General features: G+C 41.0%; 1 protein-coding gene across 2 annotated transcripts in view; it reads right to left on the bottom strand.

Annotated features, from left to right (window-relative positions):
* Positions 1 to 21,778, bottom strand: part of LOC124622275 (probable basic-leucine zipper transcription factor Q) — a 92,061-nt gene that overhangs the window by 36,306 nt on the left and 33,977 nt on the right. For both annotated transcript variants that reach the window (XM_047147941.1, XM_047147942.1), the window contains exon 4: positions 6,338 to 6,547. In XM_047147941.1, coding sequence (XP_047003897.1) covers positions 6,338 to 6,547 — 210 coding nt within the window. The remainder of the gene's footprint in view (positions 1 to 6,337; positions 6,548 to 21,778) is intronic.

The following is a 21,778-nucleotide window of genomic DNA, read 5'->3' as shown; positions in this document are numbered from 1 at the left end:
AGTTCACTAACTTTATCTCTAATACCATTGTTTAATAATAGTCATCAGTTTAGCACACCTGAAGCCACCTTACCATCACCAAAAACTGAAGGGACAATGAAAGATGATAAGGTTGAAATGACAGTGATAACTGCTGTTAAGTAAAAACAGACTTTCAATACAGAAATTTATAGACAAAGGGGAGAGAATAGTGATTTTTTTTTTGGGGGGGGGGGGGGGGGGCAGGAGGGTGTTCTGACAAGAATTTGGAAGAGATAGCTATTGTGATAGTAGGTGTCTTTGTAAGTTTGAAAAGCATTTAATGTGTCTGATATATTGACAAAGATCATTCCAAAGTTGGATTCCTGAGGTAGAAAATTACACTGAGAAAATGACTGTGTTGTTGTTGTGATCTTCAGTCCTGAGACTGGTTTGATGCAGCTCTCCATGCTACTCTATCCTGTGCAAGCTTCTTCATCTCCCAGTACTTACTGTGTTTCTGAAGAAGAGAAATTTGTTAACATCGAGTATAGATTTAAGTGTCAGGAAGTCGTTTCTGAAAGTATTTGTATGGAGTGTAGCCATGTATGGAAGTGAAACATGGACGATAAATAGTTTGGACAAGAAGAGAATAGAAGCTTTCGAAATGTGGTGCTACAGAAGAATGCTGAAGATAAGGTGGGTAGATCATGTAACTAATGAGGAGGTATTGAATAGGATTGGGGAGAAGAGAAGTTTGTGGCACAACTTGACTAGAAGAAGGGATCGGTTGGTAGGACATGTTTTGAGGCATCAAGGAATCACAAATTTAGCATTGGAGGGCAGCGCGGAGGGTAAAAATCGTAGAGGGAGACCAAGAGATGAATACACTAAGCAGATTCAGAAGGATGTGGGTTGAAGTAAGTACTGGGAGATGAAGAAGCTTGCACAGGATAGAGTAGCATGGAGAGCTGCATCAAACCAGTCTCAGGACTGAAGACCACAACAACAACAACAACAACAACAATGTAGTGATATACAGAAGATTGCTGTGTTTTGTATTGGTACAGAGAAGATTTGACTTTAATGAGAACCAGTACGAGGACCACTATTTCTGCTGTGCTGTGCTGTGATCGTGGAATAAGAGCTAAAGATAAACAACAGGGAGTGCAATAACTGAAAAAAAGGTACAGTAAACACAGAATATGATAATCTCTATGCTTATTGGCATGTATTCATGATAACTATTTGTAGGCAGGAGTAATACAGTTGAAATAGTGAACTTTACAAATGTATCACACACACGCCTTCATTGCCAGTTCCAGCTGGCACGAGCTCTCATTCGAACGTCCTTGAAGAATAGAATTACCATACTTATGTACTGGAAGTATTAGTGATTATAACAGTTTGTCTCTAAGCCTGAAAGGAAACACATTTTTATGCTTCTGTAGTAAATTACTGTAGTAAATTATTCATAAGTTATTTGCAGTTAGTTCTGTAACACTTAGGACTAAGGGTGGATGAGATTCATGAATGAAGATGTGATACGTCTTTTGTCAGCAACTAAGACTGCTTGCATTTTAGATCTGTATGCTGTGACCACTCTGATATAGTAAGCAAGCATGTAAATGCTGGCAGGCTGTGCACAAGTTTGCTGGACTTTTACTTATATACAACTGAAGGTTGTTAGCAAATAAGTGAACATGTAATGAGGAAAGTAATGGACTCCCTACTGATCCTCATACTACATTTACCCCTTGTGACCTTTTTGTTCCAATCATTACACACTGTTGGTGGCATGTAAGGTATGTGTGGAACCACTGTACAGCACTTGAAAAAAAAATTCTGTTTTGGGGATTTAGCAGCTAACATCAAAGCTGACAGTGTCAAAACTTCGCTGAAGTCCAAAAAGCACAAAATAGTTGCCTCTTGTTTGTCCGTAGCTCGTTTCTATTCTTCAGTCACTTACATAAAAGCAGTTGTCATGCTGAGATTTTTGGCTGGTATTTGTAAGCAATTAGTAACTCAATAGTGAACTAAGTATTCCAAAGCTTTAGATAATGCTGATAGGAGGTAAATGAGCCTGTAGTTGGAGGGTCCTTTGGCAGATTCCTTCCTGGATAATTGTTTCCTTCCAGGCTGTTGGGAAGATGCTAGAGATCAGAAAGTGGTTAAAAATGTTATTTTGGGTAGTAGTTGATCAATGCAGAAAGTGATCATTTTCACTGTAACATCATTGTATCCTGCAGCTGTCGAACAAATTCGTACAACTGACTTACTGACTATATTAAACATTAGAGCTGCAGTATTTTTTTTTTAGTTTGCACCCTTGTGCATTGATCAAGTAAAGATGCTTGTGTGGCAAAATACTGATTTAGATCCTCAACAGCAGTTAGAGGTTCAGATGTAGGTTTTGGGTTGTCAATTCCTGTATGTAAGATTTTTCCACGAGATATCAGACATGTAAGAAGTCCTCAGTTAAGAAATGAGCATATCTGAGCTTTGAATTTCTCTCAGACTGAATAACTTGGTTGTGTATTTGCTTGCAGGCAAGAAAATTATCAAAAGTCGGCGTATTTGGGATCATCTGTAGGCCATGGTGCAGGCTCTATCTTTACTCTTACAGTTTTTAGAGAAGTATGTTTATCCTATAAATTATTGAATCTTTAAGTGAAATTATATACTACATGATTTATAAGAGCATTTAAATCTACATACATACCATACTATGCAAGCCACTGTATGGTGCACGGCAGAAGGAACATTGTACCACTACTAGTCATTTTCTTTTCTCTTCCACTCACAAATAGAATGAGGGAAAAACTCTCTTTAAGCCTCTGTAGGAGTCTTAATTTCTCTACTCTTATCTTTGTGGTCATTATGCAAAATGTAAATTGGTGGCAGTAAACTTATTCTGCAGTCTGTTTCAAATGCCACTTCTCTTAATTTCCTCAATAGTGCGTCACAGAAAGATCGTCTTCTTCCATCCAGGGATTCCCATTCGAGTTCACAAAGCGTCTCCATAGTACCTGTGTCCTGACTGAACACACTGGTAACAAATCCAGTAGCATGCCTCCTTCAAGCTGACCTGGTAGGGATCCCAAATACAGTAACACTACTCCAGAATAGGTGATGCTAGTGCTCTGTACATTGTTTCCTTTATAGATGAGCTACACTTCCCCACAATTCTCCCAGCAGAACGAAGTCAACGATTCACCTTCCACACCAACCTTACAAGCCCATTCCATCTCGTATTGTTCTAGATATGTGTCAAGCAACACACTATTAAAGACATATTTAAATGTTTCATGATTTTTTTTTTTCTTACTCATCTGCACTAACTTACAATTTCTGCAAACTGCCATTCATCGCACCTACTAGAAATTCTGTCCAAGTCATCTTATATCCTCTTACAGTCACTCAGCTATGACACATTCCTGTATATCAGAGTGTCGTCACCAAACAGTTGCAGATACCCAGCCAGTCAAATCATTTATGTCTATAGCAAGAGCAGTTCTATCACACTTCCCTTGGGACTCCTGATGATACCCTCATTTCTGATGAACACTAGCCATTGAGGACAACACACTGGGTTCTGTTATTTAAGAAGTCTTTGAGCCACTCACATATCTGGGAATCTTACATTGAAGCTATTTCCTGCTGTTGCTTGCCAAGAAATACCACAGGCATCAGCTGTAAGCTCACACATATTCATGTACTTGAAAAAAGCCACTTCTTAGTGTTTATTCTTTGCACATTGCAAAAAGTCAGTCATGAATATCACATCATCAACAGATATCCCAGGCACAGATATCTTATCAGACCACATCACTCTATTTGGAGATATATCAATGAACACATGAGTGTCTGCTGCATGGTTAGTTGGTCCAAGTGGAAGCAGTGTAAGGTTTAAGCAGGGATGTATAGGCCTGAATTTTTAAACAAATGGACAGTCATTTAGAAGATTTATGTTTATATCTCCAGCCACAATTACACGTGCATACAAGTTTGTGTATATATACTGCCACACCATCCTCTCATCTGCTACATCTGTCTCATGCTAGCTGGAGGTGGTAACCAGCTCCTCCAACAGGAGTATGATATGAATGCAAGGGTTCTGAAACATGTAGTGTAATTCTGACAAGTGTGCTGGTAAAGACTGCACATTTGCATCTGTGAGTTCTAGCATAGAACCATCATGAGTCACCTATGTGAAAAGCCAACATGTAGGATGGACAGTTGTCTGACAACTGGAATGGCCCAGTGTTTGCAAAATGTGAGGAGAATGAGAAGGGAGGGGTGCACAAAGCCAAAACAGTCAGTGCGAAGGGCAGAGAAAGAGTGGAATGGTCAGAGATGTTTAATGTCAGGTTAGCTTCCATAAGAGAGTGTGTGATATTCAAAGCTGCGTTAGTTATATGAAAAGAAAGATCAGTTGATACAATAGCAACAAAGTAAACAGTATATCAAAGTGTAAGGAAGTAACAACAACAACAACAGCAATTTTACTGAACCAGAATAAAAAATAATAATGTAAAAGGAAATAGTAAGAACAATAGAGAAAGAGTATCTAAGACTATGTTACTAATGAATAAAATTATAATTTGAAAGTAAATTAATAATCAAGATCAAATAACTGTGAGAGCAATGAGAAAGTACTGAAATTCAATCTATGTTGGTACTGAAAGTATGAAAATTGAACAGTAAATTGAATTAATTAGTAGTACAAGTAATAATAAAGAAACAAATGATAATAACAGGAAACTATTTTAAAGGAAAAAATTAGAAAGTTCAACAGTTATTAACGAAAGAAAATAATTTGGGGCTCACAGTTGAGATTTTTAAGAACCGTGTTGCCGCTCACTGACTTCTTTCCTGCAGCTGTCTTTACAATTATCCTGCCCTCACATTCTGGATCCATAACTAGGAGATTGCAATGTTAAATATTTTCATCGTTTCATATGTAAGCTCCTCTCACCTAGTCACTCATGAGTTTGATAGTTTCCTCTTTGCCCTAATGGCTTCAGATAAGTCAAATAGGATATGAACTTTATTATGATAGGTCTATGTTTTGTCGAATTTACCAGCCAGCACCCTATTCTCTAGCTTCTATCAACAGCAGGTTCTAAAAGCTATACATGAAATTTTTCAGGAGCATTACTAATGAACACACCCGTATTTTCACCAAGTTATTCTGGTATTCCAAAGACTCTCAGATTATTAATTTGTTGATACCGTTCTGTTGCAACTGATCTCTGGATAGTCCTACAATACAAAGTAAAGATACAACGTATCTTGTCATACATTGTAACATATAATCAATACGTACTATTTATATTTATTTCTGATTCTCATCGTGTCATTATGCAAAATTTGTTAACAGTATAATGTGATCCACAGAAATGCTGATTATAAAAATAAAACAGTTACACTGAGCTGAAACAACTCGAGAGCAACAAACTAAAATACATAAAACCCCACATGTAAGACTACTACAGCACACACGTCACTCTAGTTAAGAGTCTCTCAACATTTATGTTAGACTGTCTATGTGGCACGTTGGCAAGTGAAAATGACTGCAAGCCCACAAGTATGCTACAAATTGTGCTTGCAACCCACAGGAGAGTGTGAACAGCACAAGCAAAGAGCTTGTGCTGCAAATTGGTACAACGTTCACTGCCAGCCTCAAAAGGATCCCAGGCAATAAAAATTGATGAAATTGTCACGGCAAAGGTCACCTGTATATAATACGTGCCGCTAGAGGCTCACAAATTTACACGAGTGCTTGAAGAAACAAAAATACCATATTCTGATAATGTCGTGCAGATATTAGCACTAACTGATTTGATTTGTAAATATATTTTTCAGATGCTCTCATGAAGATGGCATTTATGCCACAAGATCACACAGACCACTTCGGCTCAACTTATGTTTGAATGTGCACACACTGTATGAAAATATAGAATGTACAGTGAAAGCCAAAGACCTGTTGTGGAGTGAACCCCAAGTCCTATGAGTGTAACAAATTGCTGTCTAATTATAATGGACAAAGCTTACTCAATCTAATTCAAACCATTAATGATAACATGCTGCTTGTAGTGTTTGAACTCATCAACACAGATAAACAACTTCCTTGTTCCATCAGTCTATCATTTCTTTTGAGATCAGTTTCAGTAACAATTTTTTCTTAAAAATATAACAATGCTGAAGATTTAACACTTTAATTCATATCAGTACTCTAACAAAAAGGACAGGAAAATATATATAATTACATATAGCTATCCTACTAAACAAATGAATTAGGGAACAATGTTTTATTACCAGTAAAGTCTGTATTCATTATGATACTTATTTGCTATTAATTTTTCCATCTACTCACCTTCTTGTCATCACTTCCCACGAGTTGACAAGCTCTTGCTGTACGTGGTAAAGGAAAACCCATTTCACTTATGTGTATGGCAAGATTTTGTTCTTCAACACTGAGTTCAGCAAATGGATTAGGTAGTGGGCATGCACATTTTTCTTTGTTAGTGGTCTTCAAAGCCGCAGACTGGTCTGGGCTATCCAAATCTGGCCAAGGTTTCCAGTTCTGTGTTAGACACACAATCACAATTCATTATTGAATTGATCTTCTCAAGACCAATAGCCTTTGAATAAATGCATAAAATTTTCAGATTGGTAAGTCACTAATAATATTATTACTGTAACTAGATTTTTCAACACACTTTGAAGATGACAGCTGCTGGAACAGGCTGCTAATTTTTCATGCTATTTTTACCAAAAATTCCAAATTACATATCCTTATGGTAAGTCTTAAGCCTGCGTTGAAAAATAAATTAGAACAAATAAAAAATTATTTTAACAAAAATGTAGACGGCCAGAAATTAATCACTGTATGTACTACAGTACTAAGCAAAGGGCATAATAACCCTTTCTCATCCCCTTACTTAAATGTGCTTCAAATTTCTGTACCATCACTGGTGAGTTCTTATTTTATTTAATGCTTGATAATTTCAGATTAAAGAGTACCGAGCAACAAAGAAACCCAAACCCACTCTTTCAATATACCTACTGCAATGTTGGCGTCTTTTTTATATTAACTGATGTTTGTTATTGTTTATGCAATATTTAACTGTAGTATCTAGTTAGAACTTAACATGTTAAAGTGCGTATGAAAGCTACCACATCATCCAAATACTTGGTTGGTAACAGCTCATAGTATTCTGTATAATGGTGGCAGAACTGTATTAATGTGATAAGACAAGATTTAGAGAACATAGGAATATTTTAAGATTAAGTTAGATAGCCAAACAGAACCAAAACATTAGTTCCAAACTTTCTGTACATTCATTAGCATCCAATGAAGTAACTTCCTGGTAGGATTCTCATACAAGGCATGAAGTAGTTACTCTACAAAGAATAAAATTTGATGTTTGTCCTTAAAATTTCTAGCATTAGCTCTTCATCCAATTCATTAATGAGAGATCAGTTTCATAACATAGCTACTTCCTAATTAAATATGTTATCAGCAGTCAATCACACTTTGAAAACAGGAGGAACACTCATAACAAAGGTACAACTAACAAAGGAGGACAACTTTCACAAGCATTTTCAAGTTTTCATTAGGGAAAGAAGTGTAATTCACAACCTTGCATAGAAGTTGGTAAATAAACACCAATAGGTGATAGTAAAGCATTACATGGGGAATCATTTTCTGATTTTTGGTTGTGGCATCAACAGTCAGTGTCTACAATGACTCAATAAAACTGATTACATACTAGGTCAATGAGATAGGAGTGCGAACTTAAAGTATTCACATTACTGGTGGTGGTGTTTTTAGTAAATACGAACAAGCTATTAGTATCTGGGCTGCACCAGTATTATGGAAGCTGCAGATTGTTGCTGACTTTAGTGTCATCAACTCTGAGGAAATAGCTCTGGTACAATATATATAAGAAATAAAAATGTCATACAACTGCACCAAAAACATATCTCCCCCCCCCCCCCCCCCCCCACCACAATGCCAACGAATCATGGACCTTGTTGCTGGTGGGGTGGCTTGCATGCCTCAGCGATACACTAGGTTTGAACCATAACTGTTGAGAGACCAGACAAATGTGTGGTTTCCGAAGAGCAGCAGCAACACTTTCAGTAGTTGCATGGGCAACAGCCTAGATGGTTGACTGATCTGGGATCATAACATAAATCAAAATGGGTTTGCTTTGCTGGTCTGTGAATGGCTGAAAGCAAGGGCAAACTACAGCCACAATTTTTTCCAAGGACATGCAGCTCTACTGTATGGTTAAACAATGATGGTTACCTCTTCAGTAAAATATTCTGGAGGTAAAATAGTCCCCCATTCAGATTTCCGGGTGGGGACTACTCAGGACGATGTAGTCATCAGGAGAAACAAAACTGGCATTCTACAGGTAGGAGTGTGGAATGTTAGTTCCCTTAATCGTGCAGGTGGATTAGAATATTTCGAAAGGGAAATGGATAGGGTGATGTTACAAATAGTTGGAATTAGTGAAGTTTGACTGCAGGAGGAACAGGACTTCTGGTACAGGGTTATAAATACAAAACCAAATAGGGGTAATGGAGAAGTAGGTTTAATAATAAATTAGAAAACAGGAATGTAGGTAACTTACTATGAAGAGCAGTGATCGTATCATTGTAGCCAAGACAGACAAGAAGTCCACACCCACCAAGCAGCACAATTTTATACACCAACTAGCTTCGCAGATGAAGAGACTGAAGAAATGTACAATGAGATAAAAGAAATTATACAGATTGTTAAGGGAGATGAAAATTTATATTTGACGGTGGACTTACATTCAACAGTAAGAATACTGTAAGGTGCGGAGCAAGTGAAAAACAATGTTTACTGTGTGTGCTTTTAAAAAGAGAATAGAATAGTGCTCAACATCTAAGAGTTTATATAAAAATAAAATATATCTGTAATGCAGGTTGACTTAGCAACATATCAAGTGTGTATAGTGTTTGTTCTTTTTTTTTGTCTATGTATGTGTGTTATTACATTCACATAAAGTTACAATAAAATTAAGATAAAAATCACAGCAGGTTATGGGCCCAGGGCAATAAGAAAATAGAAAAGCTAAAAACTGGAAGGCATGAATAAGGAAGAAAAACAGTTAAAGTTGTTTCAAGAAAATAAAGAATTTTGTGATATACAAGTGCTTAAAGATAGTAGTACATTCCATTTGTGGGATGTCGAAATTAGAATATTATTTAAAACGCAAGACCTGTGTGATATTGTGGATGGAATTGTAATACTGTAAAATTGCAAAACTTTAGAAAAACAGAAAAAATGGCAGAAAATGGGTAGCAAGGCAAAACATTTTATAATGAGAACAACTGATACTGTGTTCTGAAACTTCCAAGGCAATGTATGAAAAACTTGTATCGACGCTCCCGCGCGCTAATTCAAGCTCGCCGGTGTGTGTGTGTTTGTGTGCTGTGCGCGTGTGTCAGTGCAGTGCTGTGCGGTCGTAATTACTGTACACGACGTCAGTGTAGTTCCGCGCTCAGCCTCTAGAGGCGCTTTGTTTTCTAGCTTTTATATACGTTCTGTTTATTGTTATTATTCCTTGTTTTTTGAGTTAGTGAGTAGTTCCGTGCCTCCTGACTTGTGTGGACGTGTACTGTTTCCTCTCCTAACTACGGAAGTTTCCGTGGATTAAGGATCCTCTGTATAGGCCGGAAGCAAATTTTATAGCTCCGATCTGTCCATGCATGCCGCGCGTCGTCAGATACGCGCTCGCAATAAAGTTATTGTTGCTCAACTGAAGGTCTTCATTCTTCTGAATCACGTTAAGCAAAGGTCGGACAGCCACCAGTTTAGCTGAACCCGACAAGTGGTGACCCCGACGTGATTCAAGCAGAGCCAGACGTGATTCAAGCAGAGACCGACGTGATTAAGAAGAAGCAGCCGTGAGCTACGTAAGTAACGAGCACATAATGACCGAACAGCAGGCCGTCTCCAGGATTGCAGTCCGTTTGCCGCCGTTCTGGCCTGACAACCCAGTACTCTGGTTCGCGCAGGCAGAGGCAAGTTTTAGCTGCGCTGGAATAACGGTCAAAGCAACTAAATTTGCGCTTATTGTGAGCCAACTCGACCAACGTTATGCAGCCGAGGTGCAGGACATAATCACAGCACCGCCCGAGGCTGGAGCTTATGCCAGGCTAAAATCAGAGTTGATTCGACGGGTGGCCGCGTCGCAAGAGGACCGGATACGTCAGGTTCTGACACAGGAAGAAATTGGCGACAGGAAGCCTTCTCAATTCCTGCGACATCTACGCAGCAAAGTTGACACAGTTACTGTGCCAGACAGTCTGCTCAGAACACTGTGGAGCAGTAGGTCGCCGCCGCAAATAAAAGCCATAATCGCCTCACAAACGGACATGCCGCTGGATGACGTGACGCAGCTAGCAGACCGGATTCAGGACGCGATCACACCAGCTCCGGTCAGCGCAGTCGCGGCGTTGGACAACAGTGCAAACAGTACCGCGTCTGTAGCACGAGCCGACCATGATTCTCTCGCTGCCAAGGTTGAGCTTTTGTGCGCCCAGGTCAGTGCGCTGCTGGCACGTGACGATAAGAATAATAGAAGAAGCTGATACAGACGGCAGCGTTCGAGAAGCAAATCTTCCGGCGGTACTACCACTCCGCAAGGCGAGGTACCGTTGTGCTGGTACCACCGACGATTCGGCGATCAGGCAAGGAAGTGCACATCGCCATGCTCGCACCCAAACGCCACCGGCGGTCGACAATAGGCGCAACCGACTGCCAGTTATCCTCCAAGCGCCTGTTCGTTACCGATAGGAGTTCCGGCGTTAAGTTTTTAATTGACACTGGGTCGGACCTGAGTATCATACCACGAACAGCCATACATCGATGCCGGCCGCCAACTGCCTTCCGTCTGACGGCTGCCAACAATTCTTCCATCGCAACATATGGCACACAGAGGATGGAGCTTAATCTCGGCCTACGTCGCGCGTACGAGTGGAATTTTACAGTGGCTGATGTCACGGAGGCGATCGTCGGGGCTGATCTCCTCGCGCACTACCACCTGCTGCCGGACGTCGCGAACGCACGATTGGTAGACAATGTCACTGGCTTAGCAGTCACGGATTTCCGTCGCAACACCGCAACGCACAGTGCCAAGTTGGTCCATGCTACGGAGGGTGAGTACACTGAATTACTGCTTAACTATCCGAACTTGACCAGGCCGCCCGGTGCTCCCAGGTTCATACCACATGAACGGTGCATCACATTCAAATGACTGATGGTCCCCCAGTAGCATGCCGACCTAGGCGTCTCGCTCCGGACCGATTGAAGATAGCGAAGGCAGAATTTGACGCCATGATTCGCGAGGGCATAATGCGACCATCTAAGAGCCCGTGGTCCTCCGCATTACATCTTGTTCCGAAGAAGGGTGGAGCTTGGCGCCCATGCGGTGACTACCGTGCGCTTAACGCGCGAACAGTGCCGGACAGATATCCCGTTCCGTTACTGAGGGATTATAATCATGCTTTACATGGTGCCACGGTGTTCACAGTTCTGGACTGCGCTAAAGCGTATACACAGATTCCGGTGGCCAATGACGACATTCCAAAGACTGCAATAATAACGCCTTTCGGTTTATTTGAAAGCAAATTTATGACTTTCGGCTTACGCTCAATTTTTATCGACGACACCTTCCTCACGCTGCGGAGCTGCAGGAACCTTTGACGGCAGCATTATCAGGCCCTAAAGTAAATAGCAAGTATCTGATACAGTGGACAGAGGAAATGTGTTCTGCGTTCGAGGCAACAAAGAGGAGCATGGCCGACGCGACGCTTCTCGCACACCCACGGCTCGACGCGCCATTAGCAATTGTCGTAGATGCGAGCCAGACGGCGATCGGTGCCGCGTTACAACAATGGTCCGACAACGCATGGCAGCCACTGGCTTATTATTCCCACAAGCTTTCGCCTGCCCAGAGAAAATGGAGCACATATGACCGTGAGCTCCTGGCAGTATACCAGGCAGTGAAATATTTTCGCCCCCAAGTGGAAGCGCGAACTTTCACGATATATACAGACCACAAGCCACTCACGTTCGCCTTCCGTCGGAATAGTGTCAACTGCTCTCCCCGTCAATTTCATCACCTTGAGTTCGTGGCCCAGTTTACTACCGACATTAGACATATTTCTGGGATCGACAACATTGTTGCGGATTGCCTTTCACGGATCAGCAGTGTTTCCAGTACCATAGACTTTCCTGCACTGGCACAGGCACAGAGAGACGACGAAGAACTCCTTGCCTATGTTAAAGACACGGCTTCCGCATTGCAACTGAAACTCGTTGATGTTCCGGGGGAAGATACACAGCTATACTGCGATGTTTCTCGCGGCCGACCTCGTCCCTTTCTGATGCCGGCTTTTAGAAGACAAGCCTTTGATATAGTACATGGATGCTGCCATCCCGGGGTACGCCCGACATTCCGCCTAGTAGCGCAACGTTTCGTGTGGCCAGGCATGCAAAAAGACTGCCGCGAGTGGGTCCAATCTTGTCTTCAGTGCCAACACTGCAAGATTAACCGCCATGTACACGCACCAATCGGCGATTTTCCGGATACCACCGCCCGCTTTGCCCACGTTCATTTAGATGTAGTCAGACCACTTCCACCTTCGAACGGGCAAAGATATCTGTTTACAATGATCGACCGTTTTACACGTTGGCCGGAGGCAGTGTCGGTGGATAATATCACAGCAGACACATTAGCTTCCGCTTTTGCAATGACTTGGTTGGCAAGATTTGGATCCCCACTACATATTACCACTGACCGCGGACGGCAATTTGAATCAGACCTGTTCTCACAGCTGGCCAAGTTTTGTGGTTACACCCACCATAAGACCACAAGTTATCACCCAGCAAGCAACGGAATGATTGAACGCTGGCACCGTTGTTTGAAGGCCGCGCTGATGTGCCACGAAGAAACCTGGACAACCGCACTACCAGTGGTCTTGTTAGGCTTACGGACGACTTTCAAACCAGACCTGGGGTCGTCAGCGGCAGAACTGGTTTATGGAGAAACACTGCGCCTTCCTGGTGACTTTGTAGACGCTGATGCCACAGAGACAGTTGCTACTGGCCAGCCGGATTTCTTGTGACGATTGAGGGACCATGTATCAAAGATTCGCCCTCCGAAAGCCACACGTCATGGCAAGCTGCCCACTTTCGTGCACCAGGACCTGGAACAATGTCGTCACGTCATGCTCCGCACTGAGGTCGTTAAACCGCCTCTACAAGCTCCTTATTCTGGTCCATATGAAGTGCTACGGCGCAGTGCCCACACCATGGATATCCTAGTGAACGGCAAAACCACGATTGTCGCGTTGAATCGGGTTAAACCTGCGTACGTTTTTCCTGACACCCCACTAGCGGCACCTCATCGTAGGCGTCCACCTACCGCTGTTCCAGACACTGACGCCACATCTCCGGCGCCGGCTCTTCAACATCCACTGCCCAACACAGCACAACATCCGCCCCCTGACGTTGTTCCTCCTCCTCCGACGAGGACGATCCGTTCTGGACGTCGGGTGCACTTTCCGGCGCGGTATCTCGACGCCGACGCTCCGCTTCTGCCCGGGGGGGCTGATGTAGGGACGCTCCCGCGCGCTAATTCAAGCTCGCCAGTGTGTGTTTGTGTGCTGTGCGCGTGTGTCAGTGCAGTGCTGTGCGGTCGTAATTACTGTACATGACGTCAGTGTAGTTCCGCGCTCAGCCTCTAGAGGCGCTGTGTTTTCTAGCTTTTATGTACGTTCTGTTTATTGTTATTATTCCTTGTTTTTTGAGTTAGTGAGTAGTTCCGTGCCTCCTGACTTGTGTGGACGAGTACTGTTTCCTCTCCTAACTACGGGAGTTTCCGAGGATTAAGGATCCTCTGTATAGGCCGGAAGCAAATTTTATAGCTCCGATCTGTCCAAGTATGCCGCGCGTCGTCAGATAGGCGCTCGCAATAAAGTTTTTGTTGCTCAACTGAAGGTCTTCATTCTTCTGAATAACGTTAAGCAAAGGTCGGACAGCCACCAGTTTAGCTGAACCCGACAAACTTAAAGCAATTTATAAAAGAGATGCGTCTCAAAGAACTCAGCAGTTGCTTAAAGACTTTTATAGTTTCAAGTACGATAAAACCAGACACATAGCTAGTAATACAAGTGCACTACAGAATATAGTATTTTAACTGAATTGTCTCCAGTCAGAAAAGATGACAGATATTATGATCGTACCCAAGATATTGTCTATTTTGCCAGAAGAATACAAACACTTTTCTCCAGCATGGGATTTGTCACCCAGTGGTGAGAAGACTGTGGAAAATCTAATTGCAAGGCTTATAAGAGAAGAGGAATGACTGAAAAACAATAATCAAGAAGAGAGTATTGCCTTTGATGTTGGGTATAACAAAAATAAAATAAAAGATATAATTTGTAAAAATTGTGGTGGTCGTGGGCATTTTGCAAGAGAATGCAAGAAACCTAAGAAGAAAGAACACTGTTCTATATGCAAGAGGAATAACCAAAAAGAAGAAGAGTGTTGCTTTAAAAATAAAAATAAAATTCAAAAACCAAAACTGAGATCTTTCAAGCCCTGTCCTCATTGCAAAAGACTAACCACAAAGAAGAAGATTGTTATTTTAAGAAAAAAGACAGCAAAAGAATATCTTTTGCACTTTTGAAGACATAGAAGAAGATCTAGTCACACAAGAAACAAGACACTGATGAACAAAAGAAGATGGAAGACACTGCACATATTGCATATGAATTTAACAAAGGAAAGATTTCACAAGAAGACAATGAGAAAGAAGACATGATCATGGTTGTTTATAGTGCATGTACAGGACATTTGTGTAGTGAAGTGGACAAGTTAACAAATGTGAGACAGTATGATTGTATCGTAAAAGTTGCCAAACAAAGTGGATCAATGAAAATAGTTGCAACAGGAAACTCTGTAGGGGATAACTGTTCTAAAAGATGTTATGTATGTTCCTAAACTGAGCAGAAATCTAATGTCTGTAAATGCAATCACTGAAAAAGATTGTACAGATGTATTTACTAAACATGCTGTTCAAATCTATAAAGGTGAAATACCTGTTTTGGAAGGACAAAAAGCAAGAAATGGGTTGTATAAAGTGAACATTAAATCAGGAATGCAATCACTACTGACACAAGAAGAAAAACAAGAATGGCATAAGACAATAGGTCATCCAGGCATAAGCTGTACTTCAAAGATTAAGAGAATGTGTGAAGGAGTTCCTAATAGTTTATGCTCAGCAGAACAATTGTGCGAAGCTTGAGTGAGAGCTAAATTAACAAGAAAACCATTTTCTACTGTGAGAGAAAGAGCAACAAGACCTCTTGAAATCATACATACTGATATTTGTGGAGAGATAGAACCCCCAACATTTAATGGATATAGGTACTACATGACAATGTTAGATGATTTCACTCATTTCTGTGTAACCTACTTGTTAAGATATAAGTCAGAAGCTGAAAGATTCACAAGAAAATATGTGTTAGAAAGTGAAAATAAGTTCAATACAAAAGTGTCAAAAATAAGATGTGATAAAGGTGGTGAATACACCAGCCGTGAGTTTAAGAACTGGTGTGAAGGAAAAGGAATTGTGCTAGACTATAGTATTCCTTATAGCCCTCAGTTCAATGGGAAAGCAGAGAGACTAAATCTGGCAATAATGAACAAGGCAAGAGCTATGATATTCGATAGCAAACTAAAGAAAGAGCTATGAGGAGAGGCAGTGCTCACAGCTACATACTTAATCAATAGAAGCCCAACTATCAAAGTGCCACACCTGCAGAGAAGTGGTTTGGGAAAAGACCAGATCTGTCAAGACTTCAAATTTTTGGATCAAGAGTTTTTGCCAAAAATTAAGTCTATTTGAAGAAACAAGATGTAAGAAGTAATGCATACATTTTTGTTGGTTATGCACCAAATGGCTACAGACTGTTTGATGCAGAAAGAAGAAATATTGTTGTGTCAAGAGATGTTGAATTTGAGCAGAAAGTGACAAAAGAAACTCTACAGAAAAATCTTGTTAATGGTGAACTACCAAATGCTACTAGCAATCATGAAAAAGAAATAGAAGACCATGAAAATCAAGGAGAAGAAAATCAAGAAGTAATAACATGCAATGAAGACACAAGAAACTACAACCTTAGGAAAAGAACTAGTTTGAAAAAAACCTGTAAAATATGATGATTATGAAACAGCTTTACTTACCTATGAAAAATGTATGAGTGGTCCAGACAAAGAAAATTGGTTAAAAGCAATTGAAGAAGAAAAGAGATATCTTCAACAGAATGAAACATGGAAGTTGGTTAGTCCAGAGGAAGCAAATGGGAAAGAAATCTTAACAAGCAAATTGATCTTTAAAGTCAAAGATGATGGACAATATAAGGCCAGACTAGTTATCAAGGGTTGTCAACAAGAAAAGGATATAGATTTCAAGGAATTATTCAGCCCAGTAGTAGATATATCCCCCCCCATGAACCATGGACCTTGCCGTTGGTGGGGAGGCTTGCGTGCCTCAGCGATACAGACAGCCGTGCCGTAGGTGCAACCACATCAGAGGGGTATCTGTTGAGAGGCCAGACAAACGTGTGGTTCCTGAAGAGGGGCAGCAGCTTTTTCAGTAGTTGCAGGGGGCAACAGTCTGGATGATTGACTGATCTGGCCTTGTAACACTAACCAAAACAGCCTTGCTGTGCTGGTACTGCGAACGGCTGAAAGCAAGGGGAAACTACGGCCGTAATTTTTCCCGAGGGCATGCAGCTTTACTGTATGGTTAAATGATGATGGCGTCCTCTTGGGTAAAACATTCCGGATGTAAAATAGTCCCCCATTCGGATCTCCGGGTGGGGACTACACAAGAGGATGTCGTTATCAGAAGAAAGAAAACTGGCGTTCTACGGATCAGAGCGTGGAATGTCAGATCCCTTAACCGGGCAGGTAGGTTAGAAAATTTAAAAAGGGAAATGGATAGGCACAAGTACATAACAGCAATCTCAGAAAGGTACCAGTTAGTTGAATGTAGTCAATTACAGTCATTGGAAAAGGAATGGACAAGGTACAGGGACACAGTACTAGAAGTGGCTAAAGAATGTCTTGGAACAGTAGTGTGTAAAAGTAGGATGAAGCAAACAGCTTGGTGGAATGATACAGTCAAGGCAGCCTGTAAAAGGAAAAAGAAGGCTATCAAAAACGGCTACAAACCAGAACCCAGGTAGACAGAGAAAATTATGTTGAAGAAAGAAACAAAGCCAAACAGATAATTGCAGCATCCAAGAAGAAATCGTGGGAAGACTTTGGAAACAGGTTGGAGACTATGGGTCAAGCTGCTGGAAAACCATTCTGGAGTGTAATTAGCAGTCTTCGAAAGGGAGGTAAGAAGGAAATGACAAGTATTTTGGAAAGGTCAGGAAAACTGCTGGTGAATCCTGTGGATGCCTTGGGCAGATGGAGGGAATATTTTGAAGAGTTGCTCAATGTAGGTGAAAATGCGATCAGTAATGTTTCAGATTTCGAGGTAGAATGGGATAGGAATGATGATGGAAATAGGATCACATTTGAGGAAGTGGAAAAAATGGTCAATAGATTGCAGTGCAATAAAGCGGCTGGGGTGGATGAAATTAAGTCGGAACTGATCAAATACAGTGGAATGTCAGGTCTTAAATGGCTACACAGGATAATTGAAATGGCCTGGGAGTCGGGACAGGTTCCATCAGACTGGACAAAAGCAGTAATCACACCAATCTTTAAACATGGAAACAGAAAAGATTGTAACAACTATAGAGGTATCTCTTTAATCAGCGTTGTGGGTAAAATCTTCTCAGGTATTGTTGAAAGGAAAGTGCGAGTATTAGTTGAGGACCAACTGGATGAAAATCAGTGTGGGTTTAGGCCTCTTAAAGGTTGTCAGGACCAGATCTTTAGCTTACGGCAAATAATGGAGAAGTGTTATGAGTGGAACAGGGAATTGTATCTATGCTTTATAGATCTAGAAAAGGCATATGACCGGGTTCCTAGGAGGAAGTTATTGTCTGTTCTACGAGATTATGGAATATGAGGCAAACTTTTGCAAGGAATTAAAGGTCTTTACATGGATAGTCAGGCAGCAGTTAGAGTTGATGGTAAATTGAGTTCATGGTTCAGAGTAGTTTCAGGGGTAAGACAAGGCTGCAACCTGTCTCCACTGTTGTTCATATTATTTATGGATCATATGTTGAAAACAATAGACTGGCTGGGTGAGATTAAGATATGTGAACACAAAATAAGCAGTCTTGCATATGCGGATGACTTAGTTGTGATGGCAGATTCGATTGAAAGTTTGCAAAGTAATATTTCGGAGCTAGATCAGAAATGTAAGGACTATGGTATGAAGATTAGCATCTCCAAAACGAAAGTAATGTCAGTGGCAAAGAAATATAAACGGATTGAGTGCCTAATAGGAGGAACAAAGTTAGAACAGGTGGACGGTTTCAAGTACTTAGGATGCATATTCTCACAGGATGGCAACCTAGTGAAAGAACTGGAAGCGAGGTGTAGCAAAGCTAATGCAGTGAGCACTCAGCTACGATCTACTCTCTTCTACAAGAAGGAGGTCAGTACCAAGACTAAGTTATCTGTGCACCGTTCAATCTTTCAACCAACTTTGTTGTAGGGGAGCGAAAGCTGGGTGGATTCAGGTTACCTTATCAACGAGGTTGAGGTTACGGATATGAAAGTAGCTAGGATGATTGCAGGTACTAGTAGATGGGAACAATGGCAGGAGGGTGTCCACAATGAGGAAATCAAAGAAAAACTGGGAATGAACTCTATAGATGTAGCAGTCAGGGCGAACAGGCTTAGATGGTGGGGTCATGTTACACGCATGGGAGAAGCAAGGTTACCCAAGAACTAAGGATTCAGCAGTAGAGGGTAGGAGGAGTCGGGGCACACCGAGGAGAAGGTACCTGGATTCGGTTAAGAATGATTTTGAAGTAATAGGTTTAACATCAGAAGAGGCACCAATGTTAGCACTGAATAGGGGATCATGGAGGAATTTTATAAGGGGGGCTATGCTCCAGACTGAACGCTGAAAGGCATAATCAGTCTTAAATGATGATGATGATGATGAATGGATAGGTTAAAGTTAGATATAGTGGGAATTAGTGAAGTTCGGTGGCAGGAGGAACAAGACTTCTGGTCAGGTGACTACAGGGTTAAATGCGGGTAAGCTACTACAAACAGCATAGTGAACGCATTATTGTGGCAAAGATAGATACGAAGCCCATGTCTACCACAGTAGTACATGTTTATATGCCTACTAGCTCTGCAGATGACGAAGAAAATGAAGAAATGTATGATGAAATAAAAGAAATTATTCAGATAGTGAAGGGAGATGAAAATTTAATAGTCATGGGGGACTGGAATTCGTCAGTAGGAAAAGGGAAAGAAGGAAACATAGTAGGTGAATATGGATGGGGGGTAGGAAACGAAAGAGGAAGCCGCCTGGTGGAATTTTGCACAGAGCATAAATTAATCATAGCTAACACTTGGTTCAAGAATCATAAAAGAAGATTGTATACATGGAAGAAGCCTGGAGATACTGACAGGTTTCAGACAGATTATATAATGGTAAGACAGAGATTTAGGAATCAGGTTTTAAATTGTAAGACATTTCCAGGTGCAGACGTGATCTCTGACCACAATCTATTGGTTATGAACTGTAGATTAAAACTGAAGAAACTGCAAAAAGGTGGGAATTTAAGGAGATGGGACCTGGATAAACTGAAAAAACCAGAGGTTGTACAGTGTTTCAGGGAGAGCATAAGGGAACAACTGGCAAGAATGGGGGAAAGAAATGTAGTAGAAGAAGAATGGGTAGCTTTGAGGGATGAAGTGGTGAAGGCAGCAGACGATCAAGTAGGTAAACAGACGAGGGCTGGTAGAAATCCTTGGGTAACAGAAGAAATATTGAATTTAATTGATGAAAGGAGAAAATATAAAAATGCAGTAAATGAAGCAGGCAAAAAGGAATACAAACGTCTCAAAAATGAGATCGACAGGTAGTGCAAAATGGCTAAGCAGGGATGGCTAGAGGACAAATGTAAGGATGTAGAGGCTTATCTCACTAGGGTTAAGATAGATACTGCCTACAGGAAAATTAAAGAGACCTTTAGAAAAAAGAGAACCCCTTGTATGAATATCAAGAGCTCAGATGGAAACCCAGTTCTAAGCAAAGAAGGAAAAGCAGAAAGGTGGAAGGAGTATATAGAGTGTCTATAAAAGGGTGATGTACTTGAGGACAATATTATGGAAATGGAAGAGGATGTAGATGAAGATGAAATGGGAGATACAATACTGCGTGTAGAGTTTGACAGAGCACTGAAAGACCTGAGTCGCAACAAAGCTCCGGGAGTAGACAACATTCCATTAGAACTACTGACAGCCTTGGGAGAACCAGTCCTGACAAAACTCTACCATCTAGTGAGCTACTTGTATGAGACAGGCGAAATACCCTCAGACTTCAAGAAGAATATAATAATTCCAATCCCAAAGAAAGCAGGTGTTGACAGATGTGAAAATTACCGAACTATCAGTTTAATAAGTCACGGCTGCAAAATACTAACACGAATTCTTTACAGGCGAATGGAAAAACTGGTAGAAGCCGACCTCGGCGAAGATCAGTTTGGATTCCGTAGAAATGTTGGAACACGTGAGGCAATACTGACCCTACGACTTATCTTAGAAGCCAGATTAAGGAAAGGCAAACCTACGTTCCTACCATTTGTAGACTTAAAGAAAGCTTTTGACAATGTTGACTGGAATACTCTCTTTCAGATTCTGAAGGAGGCAGGTGTAAAATACAGGGAGCGAAAAGCTATTTACAATTTGTACAGAAACCAGATGGCATTTATAAGAGTCGAGGGGCATGAAAGGGAAGCAGAGGTTGGGAAGGGAGTGAGACAGGGTTGTAGCCTCTCCCCGATGTTATTCAATCTTCATATTGAGCAAGCAGTGAAGGAAACAAAAGAAAAATTCGGATAGGTATTAAAATCCATAGAGAAGAAATAAAAACTTTGAGGTTCGCCGATGACATTGTAATTCTGTCAGAGACAGCAAAGGACTTGCAAGAGCAGTTGAACGGAATGGACAGTGTCTTGAAAGGAGGATATAAGATGAACATCAACAAAAGCAAAACGAGGATAATGGAATGTAGTCAAATTAAGTCGGGTGATGCTGAGGGAATTAGATTAGGAAATGAGACACTTAAAGTAGTAAAGGAGTTTTGCTATTTGGGGAGTAAAATAACTGATGATGGTCGAAGTAGAGAGGATATAAAATTTAGACTGGCAAAGGCAAGGAAAGCATTTCTGAAGAAAAGAAATTTGTTAACATCAAGTATAGATTTAAGTGTCAGGAATTCATTTCTGAAAGTATTTGTATGGAGTGTAGCCATGTATGGAAGTGAAACATGGACGATAAATAGTTTGGACAAGAAGAGAATAGAAGCAGATTCAGAAGGATGCAGGTTGCAGTGGGTACTGGAAGATGAAGAAGCTTGCACAGGATAGAGCAGCATGGAGAGCTGCATCAAACCAGTCTCAGGATTGAAGACCACAACAATAACAACAGCAGATATATGTTCATTGAGACTGTTGTTTGCACTGCCAGCAGAGAAATTTCCATATAAGAGTGTTTGATGCAAAACAGCATTACTCTATGGGAAACTGGGTGAAGAAATTTGCATGAAGGTAC

This window comes from Schistocerca americana, chromosome 7 (genome assembly GCF_021461395.2).
Source record: "Schistocerca americana isolate TAMUIC-IGC-003095 chromosome 7, iqSchAmer2.1, whole genome shotgun sequence".
Taxonomy (NCBI): Eukaryota; Metazoa; Arthropoda; class Insecta; order Orthoptera; family Acrididae; genus Schistocerca; species Schistocerca americana.
Note: the sequence above shows the minus strand (reverse complement) of the source record. Positions and strands in the feature narration are given on the sequence as shown.